At 39.2% G+C, this 22,855-nt stretch overlaps 7 protein-coding genes across 9 annotated transcripts; 4 read left to right on the top strand and 3 right to left on the bottom strand.

The window, feature by feature from the left end:
- Positions 1–511: 511 nt before the first annotated feature.
- LOC124199964 (CDK5 regulatory subunit-associated protein 3-like) lies at positions 512–2,795 on the bottom strand. The gene is made up of 9 exons (XM_046596036.1): positions 2,665–2,795; positions 2,398–2,572; positions 2,069–2,307; positions 1,819–2,008; positions 1,680–1,760; positions 1,504–1,616; positions 1,184–1,441; positions 917–1,119; positions 512–845 (listed from the first exon to the last, which is right to left on the bottom strand). Exons 1-9 carry the CDS (start codon positions 2,668–2,670, stop codon positions 602–604), a joined length of 1,509 nt encoding a protein of 502 aa, XP_046451992.1. The 5' UTR covers positions 2,671–2,795; the 3' UTR covers positions 512–601.
- LOC124199962 (conserved oligomeric Golgi complex subunit 1-like) lies at positions 2,745–6,603 on the top strand. Its single transcript, XM_046596034.1, has 15 exons — positions 2,745–3,042; positions 3,107–3,274; positions 3,334–3,640; positions 3,701–3,893; positions 3,960–4,107; positions 4,180–4,357; positions 4,434–4,692; positions 4,754–4,964; positions 5,030–5,144; positions 5,199–5,360; positions 5,429–5,583; positions 5,650–5,812; positions 5,879–6,001; positions 6,067–6,306; positions 6,372–6,603. Exons 1-15 carry the CDS (start codon positions 2,909–2,911, stop codon positions 6,501–6,503), a joined length of 2,688 nt encoding a protein of 895 aa, XP_046451990.1. The 5' UTR covers positions 2,745–2,908; the 3' UTR covers positions 6,504–6,603.
- Positions 6,591–10,576, bottom strand: LOC124199963. The gene is made up of 15 exons (XM_046596035.1): positions 10,385–10,576; positions 10,162–10,262; positions 9,253–10,083; positions 9,050–9,179; positions 8,785–8,993; positions 8,604–8,722; positions 8,267–8,545; positions 8,065–8,191; positions 7,880–8,002; positions 7,699–7,817; positions 7,533–7,640; positions 7,276–7,456; positions 7,094–7,209; positions 6,893–7,021; positions 6,591–6,677 (listed from the first exon to the last, which is right to left on the bottom strand). The coding sequence occupies exons 2-15, from the start codon at positions 10,232–10,234 to the stop codon at positions 6,600–6,602; spliced, it is 2,622 nt and encodes an 873-aa protein (XP_046451991.1). The 5' UTR covers positions 10,235–10,262; positions 10,385–10,576; the 3' UTR covers positions 6,591–6,599.
- A 952-nt stretch (positions 10,577–11,528) lies between these two features.
- Positions 11,529–12,256, bottom strand: LOC124199961 (selenoprotein W-like). Its single transcript, XM_046596033.1, has 3 exons — positions 12,097–12,256; positions 11,931–12,028; positions 11,529–11,862 (listed from the first exon to the last, which is right to left on the bottom strand). The coding sequence occupies exons 1-3, from the start codon at positions 12,120–12,122 to the stop codon at positions 11,699–11,701; spliced, it is 288 nt and encodes a 95-aa protein (XP_046451989.1). The 5' UTR covers positions 12,123–12,256; the 3' UTR covers positions 11,529–11,698.
- Positions 12,257–12,303: 47 nt separating this feature from the next.
- LOC124199959 (sorting nexin-4-like) lies at positions 12,304–14,720 on the top strand. The gene is made up of 8 exons (XM_046596029.1): positions 12,304–12,605; positions 12,783–12,889; positions 12,949–13,165; positions 13,225–13,449; positions 13,521–13,658; positions 13,723–14,075; positions 14,158–14,272; positions 14,416–14,720. The coding sequence occupies exons 1-8, from the start codon at positions 12,486–12,488 to the stop codon at positions 14,464–14,466; spliced, it is 1,326 nt and encodes a 441-aa protein (XP_046451985.1). The 5' UTR covers positions 12,304–12,485; the 3' UTR covers positions 14,467–14,720.
- Positions 14,721–16,209: 1,489 nt separating this feature from the next.
- On the top strand, positions 16,210–19,101 carry LOC124199960 (myosin light chain 1-like). Of its 3 annotated transcripts, XR_006877093.1 has the most exons (7): positions 16,210–16,344; positions 16,460–16,484; positions 17,262–17,402; positions 17,486–17,653; positions 17,735–17,821; positions 18,198–18,328; positions 18,649–18,728. XR_006877093.1 is itself a non-coding variant. In XM_046596031.1 (6 exons), the coding sequence occupies exons 1-6, from the start codon at positions 16,342–16,344 to the stop codon at positions 18,693–18,695; spliced, it is 471 nt and encodes a 156-aa protein (XP_046451987.1). In that variant the 5' UTR covers positions 16,210–16,341; the 3' UTR covers positions 18,696–19,101. The 3 variants fall into 3 exon arrangements, 2 of the variants coding, with proteins under 2 accessions (XP_046451987.1, XP_046451986.1); XM_046596031.1 differs by lacking the exon at positions 18,198–18,328 and having other exon boundaries at positions 18,649–19,101; XM_046596030.1 differs by lacking the exon at positions 18,649–18,728 and having other exon boundaries at positions 18,198–18,332.
- A 1,312-nt stretch (positions 19,102–20,413) lies between these two features.
- On the top strand, positions 20,414–22,563 carry LOC124199957. The gene is made up of 5 exons (XM_046596028.1): positions 20,414–20,695; positions 20,762–20,949; positions 21,011–21,204; positions 21,271–21,650; positions 21,716–22,563. The coding sequence occupies exons 1-5, from the start codon at positions 20,569–20,571 to the stop codon at positions 22,369–22,371; spliced, it is 1,545 nt and encodes a 514-aa protein (XP_046451984.1). The 5' UTR covers positions 20,414–20,568; the 3' UTR covers positions 22,372–22,563.
- Positions 22,564–22,855: the final 292 nt, after the last annotated feature.

Genomic DNA, 22,855 nt, shown 5'->3' with positions numbered 1-22,855 from the left:
GACACACGTGAGCTATTCTGGGAAATGGCGGGAAAAGGAAGCACCCAAAAGTCCGGAGAATTTGGAGGAGACCAGGCAGTGAAAGTTTGTAACGAATTCAGATAAATAAATCTGTTAAAATTCTTCCGACCCTATTGGGGAAGAAGAAAAAGAAAACAAGAGAACCAACAGCAATAGTACTAGCAAAGACATACAGGTTCAAACAGGGAAAGAGTAGTGTGTGTGTGTGTTTCTTCAGGGGTCTACCCAGTAACCCACGGCATTTAGTTTTTATATAAAAAAGGGCCCGACAGCGTGACTGCCGCTGTGCACAAAGCAAACAAACTGTCCATTGATTTGGCATTCGATCAGCTGCCTGCCTCGTTTTCACACACACACACACACCCACCGGAACTGGTACACTTGCAGAAAAACAATAAATAAGGGGAGGACGGAAGGTTTGGATTTTGGAGGAAACCATTAGCTCATTAGCGTTAACATTTCAATTTGAGAATTACACGAAATGTTTTAATTGAATAAGATAAAGATTGTATTATTATAGAGAATCTCACCATCAAAATAAACAGAAAAACCCCAAAAAGTTTGCTTAAACTTTTTCTTCTCAGAGGGAGGTGACACCACCGGTGATATGAACGGGCCTATTGTTATATTTCTTGGAAATGTTTTTCTCGAGGTCTGCCTGCAACTCTTTAGTGCGTTCAATCAGCTTCTTTAAAGTCGGTTGGAGACCGACCTGTTCGGCTGCAGCAGAACGGCGCCTCTCGGCTAAAATCGTTCGATTTGCCTCCATCTTGTCGGCCAATCGCAAGTGCTGTTGCAAAGAATTCGCTACGCGATCAACGTACCTAAACCAATCACGTCAAACAGTCTGAAACATGTATCAATTAAAACAAGCTACAGCCATTTCAGAAATTACCTTGGTGATTCCCGAATAAGAGCTAAATTTTTCAATTTCGGCCGGTTTATAGCATCGATCGTACTCAACACTTGGCTGAGCATCTCTTCGAGTTGTTGGGGAGACTTTTCGGTGCTGGAGTGTGTCTGTGTGAAACTGAAACCCTTGGACTCTTTGGAAGTTGCTTGAATTTCCATTAGACGTTGCTTCAAGAAAGCTTCCAACTAAATTCAGAAGAAATCGATCAGAAATGGTTATTTGATGAGGGTAATTTATAAGAAATTTCACCTCTACAAGATCGTCGATAAACATATTTCTAGTTTTGTGATAGTCCAAAACCGTCAGAGCTTCAATATCTCTAGCCACTCCGCCTTCAACACCGGCTTCCTGGACGACAATTCCCAATTCGGCATCTTCGGTTGTCGAAAAATCTATCGTTGCTTCGTGGGCATCTGGAAGCATGTCGATTTGTCCCCAGTCAATATCTCCGGTTTCCAATTCCACGTCATCGCTTCCAAAGTCAATAGCTGCATCTCCAAAGTCAATCTGTTCGGAAATGATCGATTAATTTTAACTACATAATTTTATTTATAAAAAATTCATATTACAGCATCATCAGTCGTAGTGGGGGCCTCGGGTTCAGCTACCAAAACTGAGGGTTCTTCAATGCGCAAAGGAGGTTCGCCATAACGCCACTCGTACACAGTAGTATTGCCATTTTCTAGAGATTTCTCATTTAAATTACAATTACGTTTACAAAATTAAAAAAAAAATGATTTCTTACCAATGATGTACTGCAACACCGGAAGACATGAGACTTCGCTGTTACCGGTAATCATCTGTCCAAGGAATTCTCGATAAAAAGCTATTTGAAAAAGGATATTAAATAAATATTTACTAAAAATGTTATGGATTATATCTACCAGCAGCCTCCTTTGTTTTTCTTCCTTGTTGAGCCACATCTTTGTACATCTCAGGTAAACTGCAAAGTAGATCAGCCAACTCATTCTTGATGTTTTTCCCTTCAATACCAAGTTGATTTGAAAGAGACTTGTACTTATCCCTAAAATCTTGTGCATTCTTTACACATTCATTTTCTTTCTTTTCAGATTCCTGATTACAAGAAAAAAGTTGAAAGTGTGCACTAAAACTTTTACCTTAATACCAACTTACATGTTGAACTTGCTCATATTTTGTTATGGATTTTTTAATTCCAGGTATCTCATAGGCCACATTTCTCATCAGAATTTGGGCAGCTTCTGCGAGATATACATTATCCTTTTCATACAAACGAACAACTTCTTGCCAATCTTTCATTCTCTGGGAGCCATAACGACCAAATAAGCTTCTAGTATCGGCTTCAGTTTCTTTCAATATTTCAACAATTTGGAGGCAGTGAAAGTAGTTAATATCTGTAAAGCATGACCCGATTGAAAAATATCTATAGGCCTAGGCAAAGTTTATAAGAAAAAATGATTAAAATAAAAACTCTAGATCCTTACAAGTTCCTGTCAAAAGCTTAGTGATTCCTTTGTGTTCTGGCATATCCTGAATAGCAGAATTAATTTTTTCACGAACCAGAGTGATCTGTTGAGGCCATGTTTTTGTACAATGTCGTCGACTTATCACCCAATCAAGTAGCTTTGAGGTCTGAATGTCGATAGGAATATTTTGTTCCTATGAAAATACAACACCATATAATTATAAAAGATGTTAGAAATTTCACATTTCCAGATTTAAATTTAATCAAATAAGTAATTGCGTTTTACCTGCATTTTTTTTAGATCACCATATGTTGTGTTGTTTCCAGTTGAAACAACTAGTCACGCCATCTATGAGATGATAGCATAACCCAAAGCAATGGCCGGTTTGTTGAAATGTTGACGTGGGAACTTGGAACCTGTCAAAACACACAGAGAATCACACAAAACGATTGGATGTCTAACGAGTGACAGAAAAAGTTAACGAGTTACAGTTGAACCAAAAATACATCGTATTAAAGTAGCTACAATTATGGCGCAAGAGTTGTTATCTTCAAATATTGATGGGTTGTTTGAGAAAATGACTCTTGAGGAGATTCAGCAGGTCTTAAGAAAGATGAGACTTGAAGTAGAGAAAAAAAGAGAAGACCTTCGGGTCACTGTCGGGTACGTATCATCGATAAAAAATGTTAATAAATAAATAATCAACAAGTTTTGATTATTTTTGCAGGAGTCGCTATCGAGATTTGATTGAGGCTGCTGACACTATCACAGAAATGAAGAAAACGTCAGAGGAAGTGTCAGAACATCTTCATACTATGGAAGACAAGTTAGGCTCACTGAAACATAGACAACTACTTGGTTTCCAGACAGATCTCTATTCAACAGAGAAACAAAAGTATTAACTTTGCATACTTATGGTTATACTTAGTTGTTTCTATCTATTATATATCATAGGGAAATTTTGGAAGCCAAAAAAGAATGCAGAATACTGGCAGCTCAGATAAGACTTTTAATGGAGTTACCTGAAATCATATGGAAGCAAATAGAAGCTGGAAGTATCTGCCCGGCAGCACAGATTCAGCAGCTTGGATATCATCTTCACACTGGTCTGAGTGTAGAAAGTGGAGTTTGTGGAAGTGCAGCAAATGTTCAAAAATGGTTTCCTGTAATCAACCAACAAAAAGTTTCATTAGCTTCCTTTAATGAAATAATCATTAAAGAATCCACTAATCACCTAACAGAGATCCAGCTCACACTAGAGGTTTGATTATTTGAGTTTCTTATGATTAGCATATCTTTACAAATTTTTGTTAATTTACAGATGGCCGTTGACAGCTGTTGTGCTTTGATACTGTTTCGCGGAAGTAGTTCCAACCAAATGCTTTCTGACTTTCTAAAATTTCGTTCGGAAGCTGTTAGTCGCATAGTTTCACAAAGTGGCATCAAGCAACAACTGCAGAGCTTCCTTCAATTCATTATATCATCATTTGCCACCCTTCATGCACTTTTTGTCGGTAAGGAACTCATTAAAGGTAATTATTTAAGAACTGTGGTTAAATACTCCTTTTTCGTTTCCAAAGAGGGCTTTCCAGAATCAAGCTTGCCACAAGGTTTGTTGTCCGAAAAACTCAAAACCACCTGCCAATCCCCTGCCCCTCCTACTGTGCAGTTGCTTTCGCTTACTCCCGGATTTCTTCGACAGTTGCCACCTATCATAACGGAATTTCGGTAATTTTGCGGAATTTTAAAGTCTTCTCTGCTGCATTTACTAGCGAAATTTATCAATTGGAACAATTCTAGGCCATCAACGAAAGAAGTTTGGACACCGTTGCCCATCAGTCAAATTCGTAATGAATTCCAAAACTGGTTTCAAACTATTCGTGACTTGGTTCCTAAAGAGCTAAATCAAATGCTCAGCTGTGTTTCCAACATAAAAACTTTAGCCAGCCTTCGAGATTTAGCTTTCACTACACTCCAGGTATTGTAGAAATTAAGCTGTCAGTATAATAAGTAAAGTCCGCTAGTAAACGTTTTTCTTCGTTTAAAAAAAAAAGGCTGAACCCTTTGCCAACAAGTGGAGTGAACTGTCGCAAAGATTGATAGGCTCTGATGTAAAACTTTGGGAAGAACTGTTTGAACCAGCATTCGTTGAAAAAGTAGGAGCAATTATTCAAGGGAAACTGGATCATGCTCTGGATACTGTCAAACAATCAATCGAGCAAAATTACGTTAAATTTGACTTGAAGACTTGGTTATGGACCGAATCACCGAATGACTTGCCCCAATCGACTACGGCCCCGCAACATTCGAGTGGTAAAAGATTTCCAAGTGTCAATAAAATCTTTACCAAATTTTGAATTTTTTTTTTCCTTAGGTGTGTACATGAAGACGCGATGTTACATGCCTACTGTCCAGCAATTATGCAGTCTGTGGGATCAAAAATTAGCACTTCTGCGAGAAGACTTAGCATACTACCAAGATGGAAAAACTGAAGAAGGAGAATTATTTATACCTTTCGATAAGTTCGATAAACATGCACAAATCAACGAGGCCCTGGAAAAGCGCTGTGTACAGAGCGTTCGCAAGTATTGTCTTTTAGCAATATTTTCTTTCTACCTGATTACTTGACCAAAACCTTATTTCATGACAGATTTATCTCCTTTTTCAACATAAAAGACGACAACCGAATTATTTTTGCTATGAAAGTTGTTGTGGGCCTGAGTGACCTTTGTCCCCAGCTAAAACTCTGCGTCGACACCCAACAGGTATAAAAGGCTTTTTTATAGAGAGTTTCTTACCTTACAAAGAGTTGACCTTAGGGTGGAGAAGGAAAGTCGTGGAATTCCCTCGTCGATTTTTTACGTTGCTCGTCACTGGATCTTTTTAATCTTTGGAATGCAGACTTACTCGCAACAATGGGGAAAAACCTGGAGGCTCAGCTACGGATGAATTCGATTGCGGATACTTTGAAATCGACACCGGTTTGTTCAACTTCTTTCCCTGACAAAAGGGGAATATTACCTTCAACGCATTTAAATTTTATTTTCAGTTATGGGATGAAATCACCATTCAAGAGGAAGCTGAAAGCGGCAGTGCAGTACAGTCTCAGATCAGAGTCCCAATGAATCCGAGTTTCCCGCTTCAACAGAGTCTCTTCAAAGTCTGCCAAGAGATCAATCACATTGGACCTCACGCCATTCCGAAGTAAAGTCGTGTTAATTCTCCAACACTTAGAATGTTGTCTAATGGGACTATTTTAACGTTTTACAGAAAAGCTCAGCTATTTCTTATGGAGGACACTGCTAGCTCCGTCTTGAAATGTTATGAAAATTATATCACTGGCCATTCGACAGCACTATCACAAGCAGTTGCGCTTCAGTTGCTATTCGACGTTCGATTCGTCGGGGCATTGCTCCTAGCAAGAGACAATAGGGTATGAATTTAAGAAAGTCATCCATGATTTGAATTAGATAAGGATCGTAACTTTTTATGTATGCAGCCTATGCAGGAGAAAGCTCGAAGTTTGTGTGAATCTCTAGAGGGGCGTGTGGATCCATTTGATCTCGATGTCTTTAATCCACACATTCAAAACCATGTGAAACGAGCTGTCCAACGTTTACAGGTGACATGAGTAATCTGATTAATAGAAAACTGTTTATATTTCTCATCGTTTCTTTTCGCATGCAGTTTGTATATGGTCCGCTACTGACCTCAGATCGACACGCCATCCTGTGGGCTGCTCGCCTAGCCAACCCAGTTGGAAGTAAGAAGCCAGAAACACCTTCTGTAGTAGGCCTAGTTTCTTCGACTCCACGTTTCCTTCCTTTGCCACTGGTTAACCAACGGCCATCTAGCATTGATACCAATAGCAGCACTAATAAGTTAGCAGAGTCCTCAGCCAAAGTAGACACAGCATCAATCAATCAGGTACTTCAAACATTTTGTTGGGATTTGCATTTCACATGCATCCTAAAAAATAAATTTTTCTTCAGAAAAAATCTAATCGAAACAAGGCTGATACAACCGCTGCTAACGCCGCAAGCACGGCGCGATCAAGTGCTGCTGCCTTTTTCGGTGCTATGAGTTCTACCTGGGGTTCCAGTATTTTCGGCGGTGACAAGTGATTCATTACTCCATATGTTGTTAATTCGAGAAAAAATTATTATTCGTTCAAAATGTAATGATTATACTTGTGTTGATGAAACACGTGATTTTACCTGTTAATTAATTGTATTTAATTGCGAAGGTGATAGGATAGATATTGATAGAACGAAACTGAACAATTCATCTTTGTACGACTATGACAAGAGAAAAATTACTGAGCCATTTAAAGAAAAAAATAATAATGAACAACAAAACAAGGAGACCAACCATGGTCTTGACTTTGAACAAGAGAAACTAATTTGACTGAGAATTGATGGAGAGGAAAACAATAAACTTAAAGAGGGAGTTGAACAATATTATTAGCGCTGCCTCTAGCATCTTTAGCTAACTCGATAACCTGCTGGAGTACCTGCTCAATAGGGCGACGGCTGAATAGATTTTCCATGGCAATTTGATCGTCCACCAAGAAAGAAAAGAGTCTTTTGGTATTATCTCGTAAACGCTGAACAAGGCTAATGTCAGGCTGCGTCAAGGGTTCCTTGGAAACAAAAAGATTCAGTTGCCATTCGCGTATCAGTTTTAATACTTAACCGTTTAGACAGAAACTTACCTTGCCACACTTCACTAGCACAGATTGAAGTATTGTATCGGCGCTGTAATCCGGCCAACCAAAGCTGCGCAACACGCCAGAATCAACTAGTAGACTTAGCAGCTCAATGATGTGACCTTTGGAAGAAGGATGAAGTCAAATATGGATATGTTCACATTTATTTATTGAACGATTTTCATTACCTTCTAAAATGCTGGAATTACCTTCAGCATCAATTTCTCCAACCAATGCAGAACTTTCATTTTGTGGTTCATTAGCAATTTCATTGCTAGAACTGCGAGCGCTCATGTCCACGAGGCTAACATCAGTAAGACTGGCGACTGGCTCATCTTGAAATATTCTCGGGTTCATATTTTTTATAGTCTATTAGAATACCAATAATACGATAATCCTACATACTTCAAAATAAATTTACATACGAAAACAGTGTTAACGCTACCTCTAAAGCCTCCTCGGACGATAGCTGGTGCTTAAATCTTAGGTGACGTGACAAACAATCTCGTCTAATGTAGACACGAGAACATTTGGTGCACATCAGTGAAGTTTCCTAATTAGAAAAAAAAAACATTTACGAGAAGACCCCTTAATAAACTGAATGGACGCACTTGAATGTGGGTCACATAATGGGCTTGCAATGCCTGCTTCTTGTCGAATTTCCTTGGACATTTGTCACACGCGTGAGGATAAGTGAGCGAATTTTCTTCCACATTGGGTAAGGTTGATTCTACAAAGGAGAATCAAAGAATAACTACAATATAATATTTCACTTGAGATTAAATTACGAACCCGCAACTATCGAATTCGGCTTGTCATAGAGGTATCCATGATGCTTTTGCCTATAGTGATTTTTAAGTCGCCAGATTCGCTTGTAAGTTCGAAAGCAGATTTCGCATTCAAACGATTCCTCGGCTAAGGAAACATAGAATAATATTGATATCATTTCAATAATTAATGCAATGAATAAAGCTTACATAGATGTGCTTTGATGTGATCATCCAATGGCTTTTGTTGGCTTTCATACGTCTTAATGGATCCTTTGTCATCGTGAATTTTGATATGACGGTTAAGAGAATGTATGGCTACGAAGCGGGCGTCACACTGTTACAAGACAAATTCAACAATATGTATCATCTAAAATTGTGACAGGAAATTTTAACATTTGGTTGATCTTACCTGAGGGCATTGGAACGGATTCTCTTGATTGTGGTTGTGCAGATGTCTCTTCAAAGCAGCAGGGGAAGGAAAGTTTTTCTTACAGTCGTCGAAACTACAATTGTAAGGACGCAAGCCAGAATGGACGCTGAGATGAGCCTGCAACTGGGGTTTACCACTAAACGTTTTCTCGCATTTTGGGATAGGACAGGACAACTTGACCCTCTTTTTCTTTTGGCCCATGTGACTTTTAACGTGTTCAAGCATGTTGTCCTTCCGTGAAAAATGCTGTCCGCAAAACTAATAATACAAATCGACATTTAGGATCGAGGAATATAATATTTAATAAGAAAATCACCTCGCAGTTAAACTGATTTCGGGGAGTTCCATCACAGCCTCGCTGCTTCATGTGGCGAGTCTTGTGAAATTTGCGACTAAATCGGCTCCCGCAAGTTTCGCACTCATAAGGTTGACGAACTAAATAAAAATCTTAATTAAGGAACATTAAACTAAAAATTACTAAAAGGTGAAGTAATTACTATTGTGAGAAAGGAGATGCTCGACTAGTGCTTTTTCGCTATGCAGAATAACCGGGCACTCGGAACATTTTCGATCTCGTCCGCTAGCAACGAAATCACTCATAATAGGCAATTCTAGAGGATCTTGAACATCTGGTATTGGCAGGACTATCGGCACCAAAGTCGGCATGGCAGTTTCCGAAACAGTGGGATATGCTGAGATACTTTGGCTGTACACAATCAGAAAGATTAAAAACAATTATTTTCTATTGTAAGCAATTACTACCTTTGAATAATGTTGTTGTTTTCTTCAGATAACGAAGGACCTCCAGTGAATAAATTATTCATGCCTAAGTTCATTGGTTCACATTGAATTCCATCGGTCGCTGTCTGTGGTGTAGCTCTTACGATGTTATCTGAAAAGTAAACCAAGACAAAATAATACATGACGATTTATAAATACAAAACTATTGTAAAAGAAAAACTTACTGTCTGGCCTTGAATCCACGTGGTACGGATAACGAAATGTAGATTCAGACTCTTCTGTTCTTTCTGCATGATTAGCGTTATTCTTGTTTTTAAGTTTTGCCCGAACAACATGGCAGAATTTCAAATGTCGTTTAAGTCCACCGGAGGAACAACAATAATGGCCGCATTCAGGACAAATGAAGGGATAATTCTGAGTTGGGTGTACTACGCTAGCTTGTAGAGGTATCGGCCGAATCGGGAGTTGACGCTTTTGATGACTATCGTTGGAGACAGACGCGGGTTGTTGGTAATTTTGTTGAGATAAAAACAAATCGCTGGTAAATGTAGGAGGTATAGGAGTAGCTTGGATGACTTCAGGAGAGGTTGATTGTGAACGTTCAACATCTATTTCGTACATAGATCCGCTGCTATCATCTTCAGATAGACAGAATAGTAAAGGGTCGTTGGAAGGTGGTGAGGGATGTCGCAGATTGTGGACATTTATTGGCTCTGAAATATTACTATTGTGCTGAAAGAGCTGAGGCCAGTAGTTGGCATTGTCAAAATGTGAATGGTGAGAATAACTGAGGTCGGGAAAGTGGGGCCAGGCAGAGGTTGTCTCGTTAAAATCCGCGAAGGCATTGCTGCTGTTCCCGAGCACGTTGCGATTGCCCAAGGACCCCGCACTGCTGTGGACCACACCGACGCCATTTGTGACTTCACAGATCTTACTGCTCTGAGAACTTTCAATGTCATAAGGCCGGTACAAGTTTTGATTATTATTGCTCATAGAATTGTTGTGAATTGACGAGTAGTAAGAAGTAAAAGGAAACTCTTCTTGCTCCAAACCCACTGCAAATCACAACGAAGAAAACAGTAAAAATAAAACAAACCAAAATGTGAAATGAAATCTAATATAAAAAATCTTACTCAATGGAGGGAAAAATAAATCACTTCCATGATGAAGCGATGGAATGTATCGGTTAAAATTATCATTGTTCATGCCAAAATGTGAGCTGGCGTGAACGAAGCTGCAAGCAACAGAAAAGCAAACAAGCCATGTAAATTATAATCGAATATCAAAAGCACGTGCAAACATAAATAAAGGCGCAAATCTATCTGAATAGTATAATCGCATTAAGTTAATTCTTACCTCTGTTAAACGAAGAAAAGGGGTGGGGGTGAGAGGGACACTGCTGAAAGACAACCTTTCGATCGGACTTGCACGAGGGCAATGAGCTAGCAAAAGGAAGACTGGAGATCATACACAAACAAATTTGAGGTTGGGAAGACGAGCTTTCCGGTTTCGCAGCGTGTGCGACCTTGACAGCAATGTTTTAAACAGAACCTAGGTCACACACGAAACTAAACACACAGTTTTAAATACTTAATGAAATTAAAATATTAAATCATCGTGTTTTTCTTACTAGATATGTATTAATTTTTAATTTTATCAACCTAAAAAGTCTTTACCGAGTGACGACATTGAAAGAAAGCGTTCAAGTGATTTCCCGCCATGTGCGATACTGCTTAGTGCGTCCAGAAATTTCGTCGACCTATAATGGCCGATTGCATTTTGCAGGTTAAAGAAAATCCGTCGAGTTTCTGGGGAAGAAACGTGTAGAGAGTTTTGAATCACGCTTTTTCGTCTAAAAATACTGTAACATAGCAGTTCTGTTGTCGATAAATTCGAATTTAGTGGAATTTTCAAATCTATTTTTCTGAATAGCAGGAAATCTGATCATTCAGGACACGACTGTCCCATGGCATTGACTAATAACGTTATCAACGTGAAAAAAGGATAAAATACGACATAAAATGGAACCTGTTTGTGCTTTCTTAGAATATCGATCAAAACTGAAAAATTTCTAAAAATTAAAAGTATAACCCTTTACAAAACTATTACACGTGCCCGGATACCAAAAGATTCTCATCGCTCTTAGCATGCAAATGATGTACGTATCCTTTTTCTCACAGTATTGACACATGATATTGACATTTGACACCCAAATCGAAGTTGTAGACTTACAGATACTAGATGCGGTATAAAATTTCTAAGGTTTCTCTTTTCTCAACTGCAAAATCGTTGAGGTAGTCACTCTGGTCAGTACGGCGTAGCCTTATTTAAATAGAATCTAGGTTTCCATTGAACACCATTGGGAATTGATAACTATCATCCTATCAACTAAGTTTTCAGAAGAACGTAATCTGTTAACATGGCTTAACTTTCTTGACCTTCACTAATTATTACTGGCTAATTCCCTTCTTGGCTTGGAAGTTCTAATTATATATAAGAATATTTTGAATGTGGTTTATTATTCCATATACATGAATTTGCAGATAGCATCAGATACAAGCTCAAGAAAAATCAACAGACACCAACACGAAAGTGCTTCAAAGAGTCCATTTCATAAGTGAGCAGTAAATGTTTAATCTAACCAAATTCATTGCCATGGTAAAAGGGTGTCTACAGGATGTTGCATCCAGCAGATTGGGTCTTCGTTACTTGCTGAGGCTTAGATCCCTCAGCGACTGATTGCACAATACTAGCAACCTCTTCAAAATCTGGAAAGGAATTTGTGCTCAGTTTGGAGTGGATCAATTGATCATCCACAGTCACCTCAAACGAAGCTGTAGAAATTCAAAAAAATATTAAATAACTTGCATTTGTCAACATATATAAGTTAGATATTTAATACTTCTTCGTCCAATGTGGCCTTCAATCTCCGCAGAGGGAACTTTTTGCCGAATCATTCCAGCAAGCTCCCCGTAGCGGGGACCATACCCTCACCCACCGCTGTACAAACATAATAATCAAATATTTGTGAAGAAAGAAAACTACTTAACTAAAACATAGTAACATACCAATATTCAATATTAATCTTCACCATTTCTTTGCTAAATGCACGGATGTTCAACACCAAATATGATGCTCATGCAACAACTGGGTTAAATGTGGCAATGATTGCTTAATTAACTTCGCACTTGACAGCTGAGACGCGTTTTGATATGGTTGCCAGGCAACGACACACAATTTATAAGGTTGCCGCTAGATGGGGAATCATGTGACTCCCCCTCCTACTTCCCACCCTTGAATGCACATGACCACGATAATGACACCTGTCAATTCTCAATTCAAAGAATTTTGTGAGTTACGCTTTTACTAGAACTGCAAATCACTTATCAGCAAATACTACGAGCTACGAAAGGGTGCCCTTCTCAAATTCCCACCAAGTCATTTCAAAGTTTTAGTCATGCAATCGTCTTCTTCTAACATTGTCTCAAATAACTGGGAGGAAGTGGATAGCAAAGAGATTAAAAACCTGGTAACTGAAACAAACGGGAAAAAGGAAAACATTTTGATCGGAAAAGAAGTAAGCTGAAACATTGTTTTCGTTTTTCATAGGTTTATAACATTTGGTAGAAATCAAAATATTCATTTCAGTGAATTTGTCTTACTTTGATGGAATGGAAATTACCCCAATTTGTATCATTGTCTCAAATGTGGATCAACACTTTAAATGCAAATATTAATAAGATTTCCTTTCTAGGATGTGCTTCTTCACCATTTGGATATAAGCATTGTAGAAGCGGAAAAGCGAATTAATGGTCCACTAACTTTGAAAGAATACTATTCAGTTTATCTCATTGAAACAAAGTATTATTTTAAAATTGTTCTCTTTTTATAGTATTCTAATAAAGCTTTATTTTTAATAGGGCCACTGATAAGAACTGGAGAGGAGGGCTTTCCCCTACTGGGTCAGTTTGGAGACGCTACAGTGAGTTCGAATTACTGAGGTTCCAACTAGAGAACAAGTATCCTGAAGCAATTATCCCACCTCTACCTGAAAAAAAGGCGTCATTCACTCGCCAAAGTCAAAGCAGTGATAATATTGATCCTGTATTTGTTGATCGTCGAAGAGTAGGATTGGAGGTATTTCATCTAAATTTTATTCAAGAACAATATTTGTGAGTCATTATACAATTACCTAGAACTTCCTCTTGCGTGTTGCCGCCCATCCCATTTTATGCCACGACCAAGTCTTGCTCAAGTTTCTTCAATCAGATCGCGAGTGGTCAGATCTCGACGTTAATGCAGATGGCGGGAAATATGTTCAGCAAGCAGAGTTCAAATTGAAATCTATCAGCACCGCTTTGAGATTGAAAAAACCCGATGATCACATGGAAGAAATTCGCCATTACAGTTCAGAACTACAGGTAGTTTTGTGTCTGGGCAAAAGCTAGTTGGCTGTCGTTGGTAATATAACTTGATTGTTTACTACTTTTAGTCAAGTTTGGGGAACCTGTTAAGGCTTCGCGTCCGTCTAGCCGATCGACTCTTTGCTATCCACAAGCTACATGCTAATTATGGAAGAGTTTTTAGTGAGTGGAGTGCCTTAGAGAAAACAATGGGAGATGGTTTGCAGGTATTGAAATGCTTAAAACTATTTCAGATTTGAATTTGGAAATTTTTTGATCAAATTCCTGCAGAAAGCTGGGCATTATATGGATTGTTACGCTGCAGCTATTGACGCACACATGGAAGAGGAAGATATTGTTGCAGATCAGCTGAAAGAATATCTTTTCTTTGGTAATGCATTGCAAGGACTTAGCAGCCGGCACCAAATGGCTCAACTTGAGGTCGAGAAAGCCGAATCGCACCTGAATTTGCAGCAGTACAACAAAAGCAGATCGCTGGGACAGGATGGTTATCTCACCAAGCTTTGGGGGAAATGGACTGGAACAACGGAAACACCAGATGATCGCCAGGCAAAAATCGAAACAATCGAGCGTAATATTGACGAAGCTCAAGTACTAGTACAAACAGCGTCTACCCAGCTTAGGTAGGCATATTTTTACTTGTGTAACTTAATTCCTTTCAAGTCGTTAGAAAAATCTAACGGTGCACTTTCTTTAATTACACAGTCAGTTTTCCAAGCAAGCCGTTAATGAGGTGGAGCGCTTCCACCAGCACAAAAACGCAAATCTTCAGGAATCGTTGGCCAATTACGTCATCCTTCAAATGAAATTGTCCAAAATGGTATGTTTCAATCGAATTTTTGATTCTTGGAAAAATAGATCGTACTTTAATTTAAGGGTGAGCCCGTGAAAAAGGACAAATATCTCGTAAATAAATGTAACAAGTATTGTATTTGGCCTCACCTCCGTTTTGGAATGTTACAGGGTCTGCAAACTTGGAAACATGTCAAGGAAGCCCTGGAGGATCTGCCTTGAGAAACTGATTATATGCTGAAAACTGTTCTCTCGTCTGTGATTCTGTCTCGCCTCACAAATTTCACCTTCTCAGCTGATAATCTTTAATAATCGATCCGTTTTGGGAGATATTGTCTCTAAATTTTCTCGGCCTTTGTTCGCCCACCTTTTCCATTCTTAATTTGTCCACGTGTTCTCTAATTGTTCTAGCCTTGGATTTAATTTGTTCCTCCACGTCATCATAATCTATACTTTATACAGATTTAAATACCGAACTTCCCAACATTGTGTGTTGCTTTTATAGAGTTTCACATTGAAAGAGCATCACACACCATCGGCTTGAAAACACTCAAATAGTCTGGGAATGTCTCTCTTGACATGACGTGTCCACCTTCTCAGTCCATACAGGGAAACGACTCTGAAACCTATTGGACTTTTTTTTCTCTGCGTTCCCGCAACGTCCGCGCTCGGTTGCTCGATGCGTGGCTGTGATTGGATATTGTTCTGCCCGCGTAGGGTTATATTTGGAATGAATCGGTACGTAGTAACGCCAGAGAGCCGCGAGTCACTTCAGAACTTTGTCCTGGAAATCCAGGAAAAATTTGTAATTTCGTCGTCTGAAATCATTTGGTTAATTCGCTTATTCGGAACCTCAAAGGAGATTTGGTTGGTTCGTGTTTCTCAACCCGATGCTGATTTGAAGGCATGCCAACGCGCTGATGGTTCCCGATGTGGGTACCGGCGTAACATATACGAGTGAATGTCCGGTTCGGCGGCGGCTCCGTACAGGCGGGCTAAAATAGCCGCCGATGTTGAAGAGAATTTTGTTGTTGCTAGACACTGGAGCAGCTAAGAAAGAGAGAGAGAGAGAGGCAAGCAGGGGAGAGAAGGACAAGTCCAACCATGGGTCGAAGATACACAAGAACGTGACGGTAGTGGGTCCTATCTTTGTCCCGTATGCTGAGCAAGAAAAACCTCCGTTTACTCTCTTGCTCCCCCGACGTTCCACCACCACCACCACCACCCGCCGCCGCCTAGTTTCCCAGTATATGGTCTCCCGTCACCGACAGAGGCGTTGCCAAAAAGCTTCCGCAGTAGCTCAACTTGTCCATTCGACTCCTCTAGCTGGAACTAAAATTAAATCGCCTGCGCAGCGAAGAACGAGAGAGAGAAAGAAATGGAAAAGAAAAAAACGAACGAAAACTTTGCCTTACAATCTTTTCCTCTCTCTCTCTACCGTCTAGCGTCCGATTTCTGTTTCTTTTTCCTTGTTTATTTTCTACCCTTTTTTGAACGTTGTCGATCGGTCCGCGATATTTTGCGTCTGACCACATTTCTAAACTAACCGCCCGAATGAATTCAAATCAAAATAAAGTCACGGGGAGACTTAAAAATAAAAATCATCGCCATATGGTCATTCGTATGAGTCATTCGATCGAGGTATTGTACGGATAACAAGTCGATTATTAATCGGGTACACATGCAGAGCGTATAATGTGCCTGATAGGACAGTAACGGGACATGAGTTGGTACTGCCAACTTACGAATAGCACAAGTAAAGATAGAGAACGAGAGAGAGAAGCAGAAATTAGCATTGACCTAAATATGCAATGTCAGTTAAGGAAGTGTGCGACTTTTAGAGACGAATAGAAGAGAAAAAAAGGGAGGTGCTGCACGAAAGAAGAAGACATTTTTTAAAAAAGAAAAAAAGGAAAAAAAAAAACAAGCAAACGAGGAGGATCAGAGGGAGGCGGGATCGATTGGAAGGCCCTCTAGTTGCGGGTATAAAAGAGCCGGGTACATGTTGCCCGATTGCCTTAGTCTCTCCGGTGCCCGCGTTTTGTGGATTTCGATTGTGATTCCTTCCTTCAGCCTTACAAAACCCCAGCAGCAGAAATGGTGAGACACTATTACCCCCAACTTTTTTTTAAAAAAAACCCCAAAGCAAATTTCATATTCACATTTGATTTGACGAAGCCTTTTAATCATCTTTGCCTTCTTTCTTCGATGGCAGGATCTGAGTGCTCGCGACATTGAAAGTAAGTTTCCTTTTTCAAACCTCATCTGTTTACCTTAGTAGTGCAAAGAAAGAAAAAAAAACAATGCGGTTAATTGTAACACGAGCTTTTTAGTTTAATAGAGTTGTGTGCTAAATGCTCCTCCCAGTGAAAGGGTTTTCTAACCTACATATACGGGAAACGGAAGCGTGTCCAAGTATGGTCATCATCATTCGGTGCCGAGAACAGTTCCGTGTGCTTAGAGCCTATACACATACGCAGTGTGGATTGGAGTGTGTAGGACTTGGCGTTTGCTTTGGCACCGATTGGGACGGGATGCTAAGTTTAGTCGAGGGAGAGGGACTGGCCGGGAGGAATTAGGTTACTACACTACAGGAACTTGAGGGTGGTTCGGGGTGGTGGTTGGGTGGCGGGAGCGAAAGGGAAGTATACACACGTATAGATGAGTCGACCGAATTCCGTCTGCACAATCTATTTTTACACGCCTTCTTCTTCTACTCTTACTCGACGCTCCTGAGCTATTGCTGTTTAGCTGCTTACACCAGAAATGCGATTGTGAGACGACCATATCACCCTATTACTCCGTGACGTTCCAGTTTTATTTCTTTTCCCGATTTTCAGCTGCCACATATTGCCATTGCCAATTCCAACGTTCCTTTCAAATTCTTTACTGGTGATGAATTTCAACGATCGCAACCGATTTAGAATGTTATCGCTCTCCCCTATCGACGCTTTAGAGAAACACGGACGTTATTAATTGTTTATTCTACAAATCTAATTGTTTCGATTGATTAACAGGGGGGAAATTCGCCTTCTCCATCTACGATTTTGAGGGTAATGAGACTATGGACATGTTCTACTTGGGAGACTGCCTCCGAGCTCTTAACCTAAACCCCACCTTGGCTCAAATCGAGAAAATGGGTGGCACAAAGAAGAAGGGTATGTTTGTTTTTGTTTTGTTTTTATTATTATTTCCTGTTTACTTTACACGTTATTTTTAAAATGTCGCATTCATCCAACAGGAGAGAAGAAGATCAAGGCTGACGAATTCTTGCCCATCTTCTGCCAGATCAAGAAAGAAAAGGATCAAGGCACCATTGAAGATTTCATTGAGTGCATGAAACTCTACGACAAGTCCGACAACGGAACCATGGTTTTCGCAGAGCTCCAACACATCCTCATGGCTTTGGGTATATTTACCTGGGATAAATCAACTTTTTCATTTTGAAATTGGCGGAAATATTTGACTATCGCGTTTGCTATTCAACTAGGCGAGCGCCTCGAAGAGAAGGAAGTCGATGACATCATGGCTGCCTGCTGCGACCCCGAGGATGAGGATGGCTTGATCCCCTACAAACGTGAGTTATTCCCATTCGAGCACCTTACACACACAATTATACATCCTGAGATCTTTTAAATAATTTCAAATTTGAAATTTAATTTTTGACGAGTTTTCATAGTACTTCGTTATTACAATATTGATGCGTGGATTAGTGATTATACAACTTATACCTACAGTATGAGTGAGTGTTTAAAACGGGTTGTCAAAAACCTCGTTGTTGAATGACCAACCCGCAAGTCAGAATAGAGTCACAACAGCCTCACATCCTCAGCCGTCAACTCGTCGTTATATAGTGACGATACGCTGAAGGCTGAAACAGAAATTTTTGCACGACCAATCGACATATCGTATAAAACGTTACGATCATATACCCTTTGTCTTCTTTGCCATAGCGTTTCTTAACCGACTTTTGGCCGGACCCTACCCCGACAGTCAGCAATAAGATATTTAAGTGTTACGCCTCTTCAACCCTACCCTTCAACAAAAAAAAACAAAAAAACGCAAACAGTTACACATCCATCAGGTTTGTGGTCATCCTCTAAGTCGTGCAATTCAATTCACGTCTGCTGCTCCTTCACCTAACCGCCGCAACTATGCATGCGCTTCCATCACTATTAGTCATTAAGATTCCGTATAGTCATTTCAACAGCAGAAACTGTTTCATTTGTAACGAGACCGAAGTGGTCGGTTCATTACGATAACCGGAACTCATCTTTACGCTGTTCGCATTACGCTATAAATGGCTTATTACTTTCTCAACGCTTATCTGCTTGAGCTCTCTACATGTCTACGAATTCTATTTCAATTGAGGTGCTCTAATCATTTCCCTTGGGGTTTTTACAGCTTTCTTGGAGAAAATGATTGCTGGTCCTTTCCCGGACGCGGAATAAACATCAACATCAACAACACCCACACCCAACCGTGAAAAACCGCAAAAATTTCTTCTTGTCACAACCACCAGTTGCCAAAGAATGGATTAATTATCACAAATAACCAATACAACATACAAAGACGAGATTCTTTTTCATTGATTTAACAGATTTATTATGATGTCTCCAATTCTGTTTTGTTTGTTTTCTTTTTTGATTTGGAGGGGAATCGAGTAGGAACGAGGGGAAGGGCGACGTCATCAGCAGATCAGCTTCGTTGTTTATCGTGGAAAAAACAAAACTTTTTTTGTGAAAAGAAGAACGAGTTAACAAAATAATTAAAATTAAAAGCATCGAATCCTGTGTCGTTTGAGGGAAGGGAGACTTAATGTAACAGCCGAATAAAGTCATATGTGCATGATTGTGACTCCTGTGTGTGTGTGTTTATTTCACTTTCTATTCTCAAACTGCGTATAGTATTATTTTTAGTCGTTATTCAATTCTTTTCTGTCCTCTTATCATTATTCTGAAACCCATGAAAAGCAAAAGCAAAAAAAAACAAACAAAAGAAAAGACTATTATTATTCCTGATGTCGGCAGTTTAGTGATTGAAATTGAAAGAAACCCAATGCCTGCTATAGAGAATAATATTAAAAAATCTTGGAAAATCATGCTATTTAGAATTACTTACTACACCCTATGTTTTATCAATCGAACCCCGAGTGCTCAGTTACTATACGCATAACTACACGGTCTTATTTGGGATTAGTTCAGACTTTCAGGTAATAGAATAGCGTCCCGAAAAGGTAAATGTAAACATGCAAAACGGACTCGCTGTTCTAAAAAATAGTCGCCATTGACATGCTAAAAGAAGATGGTCGCTATTGACTGAAGCTATACGGTGTAATTATAGACGAATTCAGCCAGTTTTTTGTTGTTGTCATTTTTTCTTTTTAAAGTAAATACCACCTTGTAATTTATACAAGGATAAAAGGCACTTCATATCGAATGACCCCGTAATATCTAATAAAAGACGACTGAAGGGTTACGATATCGCGAACGAGCGTGTTGATAGTGCGCCTTGACAGACTGCCGGATTTATGGGATTGTTACGTACGCGGAGACCGTGTTGGTTCATGAAGTACACGTGTACTTGTGTACATTATGCTTCCTGAGATAGGGAGGAAAATGAATGCTTCGGCTTTAGATCGGGAGGAATTATGAAATAAATGTTGTTTTAATTGACTAGTGTGCTTTATCACTAAACTGATAAAGCATTTCCAAGTCATCATCATAACCATCATATCTTGGTATCCCCACCCCTATGGAAATTCCCTCCCATTGCCTTTTGCATAAGCTTTGCGCTTGTGGTGCCTTTTTGCGAAACCGAACAAGGACTTATTATCAATAGTTCCCATTCTAGGAACTCTCAAGTTCTCATATGAACTTCTATAAAATCATCATTTATGTTCAACTCATCACCTCTTCTCAACTAAATTATTCATTTCTGTGTGTCAATGTCACTCAACTCTACTCAATTGATATATATTTTTACAAATTACTTTACAAATTTGGTACCATTTAGCTGCAATCATTATTCTTAATCAGGCATCTAGTGGGAGAATGTCGTACTGTCTATTACTCTGATTTAGTTCGTTTTTTTTTCTAATTTTATCGACTCACGCTAGTTATAAAAGAAATCTGGCAATGGTGCATCTCGCCTTCAATGCAATTTCGCGCCTTTAAATCTTTAATCCTTTATGGACGCCATACTGTCACTCTGTTAGAGATCAGGGGCGGAGAGAAACATTTAGAAAAATCTCTAGTGTGATCGTTGATGATCGTTTTGTAGGCCTGGCTAGGTAGACTGTGTTCTCTAACCGTTATCTTCAACATGCCTCAGCCAAAATGGTACCACAAATCTCTGGCAGAATTGTGTATGGACAGTATCGTCGATAACATGGAGAAATGGACGGCATTGCGTAGTTCGGAGCACGTTTCCAGCCTCTTTTACCTTCTGCGTGAGTGTCTTTTCTTTGGAATAATTGTGTGCTTTTATTTGATTATGCCATTTTGACTACACACAGCTTCGCATTGTCTGGAGTACATGACTGAATGTCTCTTGAAAGACTACTCGATAACAGAGGACATGTTTGATCTACTTTTCAAAAGCCCACACATGAAAGTTCTGGATTTATCACAAGATTATCTGGGCACTGGATATGATGCCAACAGAAATTTTCGCATCGTTCGTTTGGCATCGGTCAGATGTTTGGTAATAATTAATTCAGCATTATTATTGTAGTAAATTTATGTGTAACTCTTTGCAATAACAGCAACTTACTACACTGAAGATTCATGATGGCTGCTGTGTTGCTTATTTCAATGATAAAAGAACTTCCAAATTAGAAGAGACTTTTACTTCTATTTTTCAGCGTTTTGAACACCTGCAGATCCTTGATTTATCTTTCACATTTTATGGTGCAATAAGTATGCTCAATCTTGGATCAACCAATCAACCAAAAATAAGGTAGGATGTACTCTACTTTAATGAAGTAAATTTACTGTATATAACACTTCGTATTTTTTCCCCTAGGGAGTTGATAGTTAATTACTGCCCTGGTGTGACCGATACCGTAGTTAAAGTGTTCTGCAACGGTCAAAGTTCCCTTCAGAAATTATCAGTTAATGGAACGGAAGTGACTCATTCCGGAATTCGATTTGCTATCGAACATTTACCAGAGTTGAAAGAATTAAATTGCGACAATGAGTCTGATCTGAAAGCTTTTCGAAGAATTCGTAAAGAAACCAGAGAATCAAAAAAATATTCTTTGACCAAGTGGCTTATGTGGACTCCGCCAGACGAAGTCTCCTATAAGAAAGGCAGCGTTTCATTGATGGTTGACATGTGTCCGTCGCTTGTTGATGTTTTCATACATGTAAACGACGAAGGATTTACCGATGAGGAGTTATTAGGTGAGAAAAATTCTGAAATGCTGGTGTTCGTATGTGTCGAGAAACTAAACGCAATTTTATTTCAGGTTTTCAAAAACTTAAACAAATACAAAATCTTGGAATTCGGATATCCTTCCTACCGTCGATCATCTCTATTCCTGGCGGAGTAATTCCTCTTCTACAAGCTCGTGGCCTTACACTTGAAGAATTATATTTATCGGTGGAAGTAACGAGTGAAGAAGTCTATCTCATCATCCAATGCTGCCCGAATATTCGCCGTTTGCTACTTGCTATGCACTGCTATCTATATACTATACCCGAACCGGTGTTAGATTATGGCGTCCACTCTTCTCTTTGTTCCCCAAAGGAAGTATTTCCGTTAAAGATGCTGGAAGACATCTCTCTGTCTTCTTATTATCCTCGATTCCCTATTTCACGCAAATTGTTGCTATTGCTTTTGTCTTCCCCTGCTCTTACAGCAGTTTCCATAGAAAAGTGTTTTACTCTTGATGACGAGATCATTGAGGAAGCTTGCGCTAGAAATAGTTTCAAGTATTTGACCAAGTTAAAGTTTCACGGTTGTTCTTATGTGAGCCAGAAAGGAATCGATTTTTTTCTGAACGAAGCGAATCCTTTGGACGAAATTTCTTTAAAAGACTGTGGAAATGTGAACCTTGAGCGTATGAGAACCATGGCTCAAGAGAAGCATTGGAATTCGGTAAAAATAACTGTTGAAGATTAGAGGTGATCGCAGTGAGATGGGCGGGCAAAAATGCGATCCAAAATTTCTTTTAAAAGTTTCGTTTCCTGTTCGAACACTTTTTCTTTATGTTTTATATGCTTTAAAAAGAATATTGTTTTTGTCAAAATTCTTTTTATCTGTGGTACTCAAGAAATATTAAAGAAATTCAATAACATCTATGTTTTCATACTATATTCCACAAATTTTTATAGGTTTAAATTCAGGGGATGGCTACACTCATTCCGATAAACTAAACAAATCTTATTTTGTTTTTGTATGTTATTTAGGACATGATTTTCATTAATTTGTTGTAAGTTCGCTTAAATGTCTGTTTAATTTGGTCAAACTAGATTTCTCTTCCTTCAAGCTGATGTTAGAAATATTGGCGTCGTTCTCTGCTGATCCAACTTTGACAGTTCGACTGGGCTCTGTTGGTGCTGGACTGGTGAAGGTATTCGTTGCTAAACTGGTGTTTCGTTTGATG

The sequence above is a fragment of the Daphnia pulex genome, chromosome 8 (assembly GCF_021134715.1).
Source record: "Daphnia pulex isolate KAP4 chromosome 8, ASM2113471v1".
Classification (NCBI taxonomy): domain Eukaryota; kingdom Metazoa; phylum Arthropoda; class Branchiopoda; order Diplostraca; family Daphniidae; genus Daphnia; species Daphnia pulex.
Note: the sequence above shows the minus strand (reverse complement) of the source record. Positions and strands in the feature narration are given on the sequence as shown.

Bases quoted from the DNA above. Each gene is read 5' to 3' on its own strand.
- LOC124199964 (XM_046596036.1), bottom strand. The intron at 1,442-1,503 runs GTAATATGAATT...ATTTCCGAACAG, and splicing joins CCACTACGACTGATGATGCT to ATTGACTTTGGAGATGCAGC. The intron at 846-916 runs GTAATTTCTGAA...TGATTGGTTTAG, and splicing joins CTTATTCGGGAATCACCAAG to GTACGTTGATCGCGTAGCGA.
- LOC124199962 (XM_046596034.1), top strand. From the start codon at position 2,909: ATGGCGCAAGAGTTGTTATCTTCAAATATTGATGGGTTGTTTGAGAAA. The intron at 4,358-4,433 runs GTATTGTAGAAA...TAAAAAAAAAAG, and splicing joins TAGCTTTCACTACACTCCAG to GCTGAACCCTTTGCCAACAA. The intron at 6,002-6,066 runs GTGACATGAGTA...TTTCGCATGCAG, and splicing joins GAGCTGTCCAACGTTTACAG to TTTGTATATGGTCCGCTACT.
- LOC124199963 (XM_046596035.1), bottom strand. From the start codon at position 10,234: ATGAACAATGATAATTTTAACCGATACATTCCATCGCTTCATCATGGA. The intron at 8,994-9,049 runs GTAGTAATTGCT...GATTGTGTACAG, and splicing joins AACAACAACATTATTCAAAG to CCAAAGTATCTCAGCATATC. The intron at 8,003-8,064 runs GTAAGCTTTATT...ATGTTTCCTTAG, and splicing joins TCACATCAAAGCACATCTAT to CCGAGGAATCGTTTGAATGC.
- LOC124199959 (XM_046596029.1), top strand. From the start codon at position 12,486: ATGCAATCGTCTTCTTCTAACATTGTCTCAAATAACTGGGAGGAAGTG. The intron at 12,890-12,948 runs GTATTATTTTAA...TATTTTTAATAG, and splicing joins GTTTATCTCATTGAAACAAA to GGCCACTGATAAGAACTGGA. The intron at 14,273-14,415 runs GTATGTTTCAAT...GGAATGTTACAG, and splicing joins AAATGAAATTGTCCAAAATG to GGTCTGCAAACTTGGAAACA.
- LOC124199960 (XM_046596030.1), top strand. The intron at 16,485-17,261 runs GTAAGTTTCCTT...ATTGATTAACAG, and splicing joins GAGTGCTCGCGACATTGAAA to GGGGGAAATTCGCCTTCTCC. The intron at 17,403-17,485 runs GTATGTTTGTTT...TTCATCCAACAG, and splicing joins GGGTGGCACAAAGAAGAAGG to GAGAGAAGAAGATCAAGGCT.
- LOC124199957 (XM_046596028.1), top strand. From the start codon at position 20,569: ATGCCTCAGCCAAAATGGTACCACAAATCTCTGGCAGAATTGTGTATG. The intron at 21,205-21,270 runs GTAGGATGTACT...TTTTTCCCCTAG, and splicing joins ACCAATCAACCAAAAATAAG to GGAGTTGATAGTTAATTACT. The intron at 21,651-21,715 runs GTGAGAAAAATT...ATTTTATTTCAG, and splicing joins TACCGATGAGGAGTTATTAG to GTTTTCAAAAACTTAAACAA.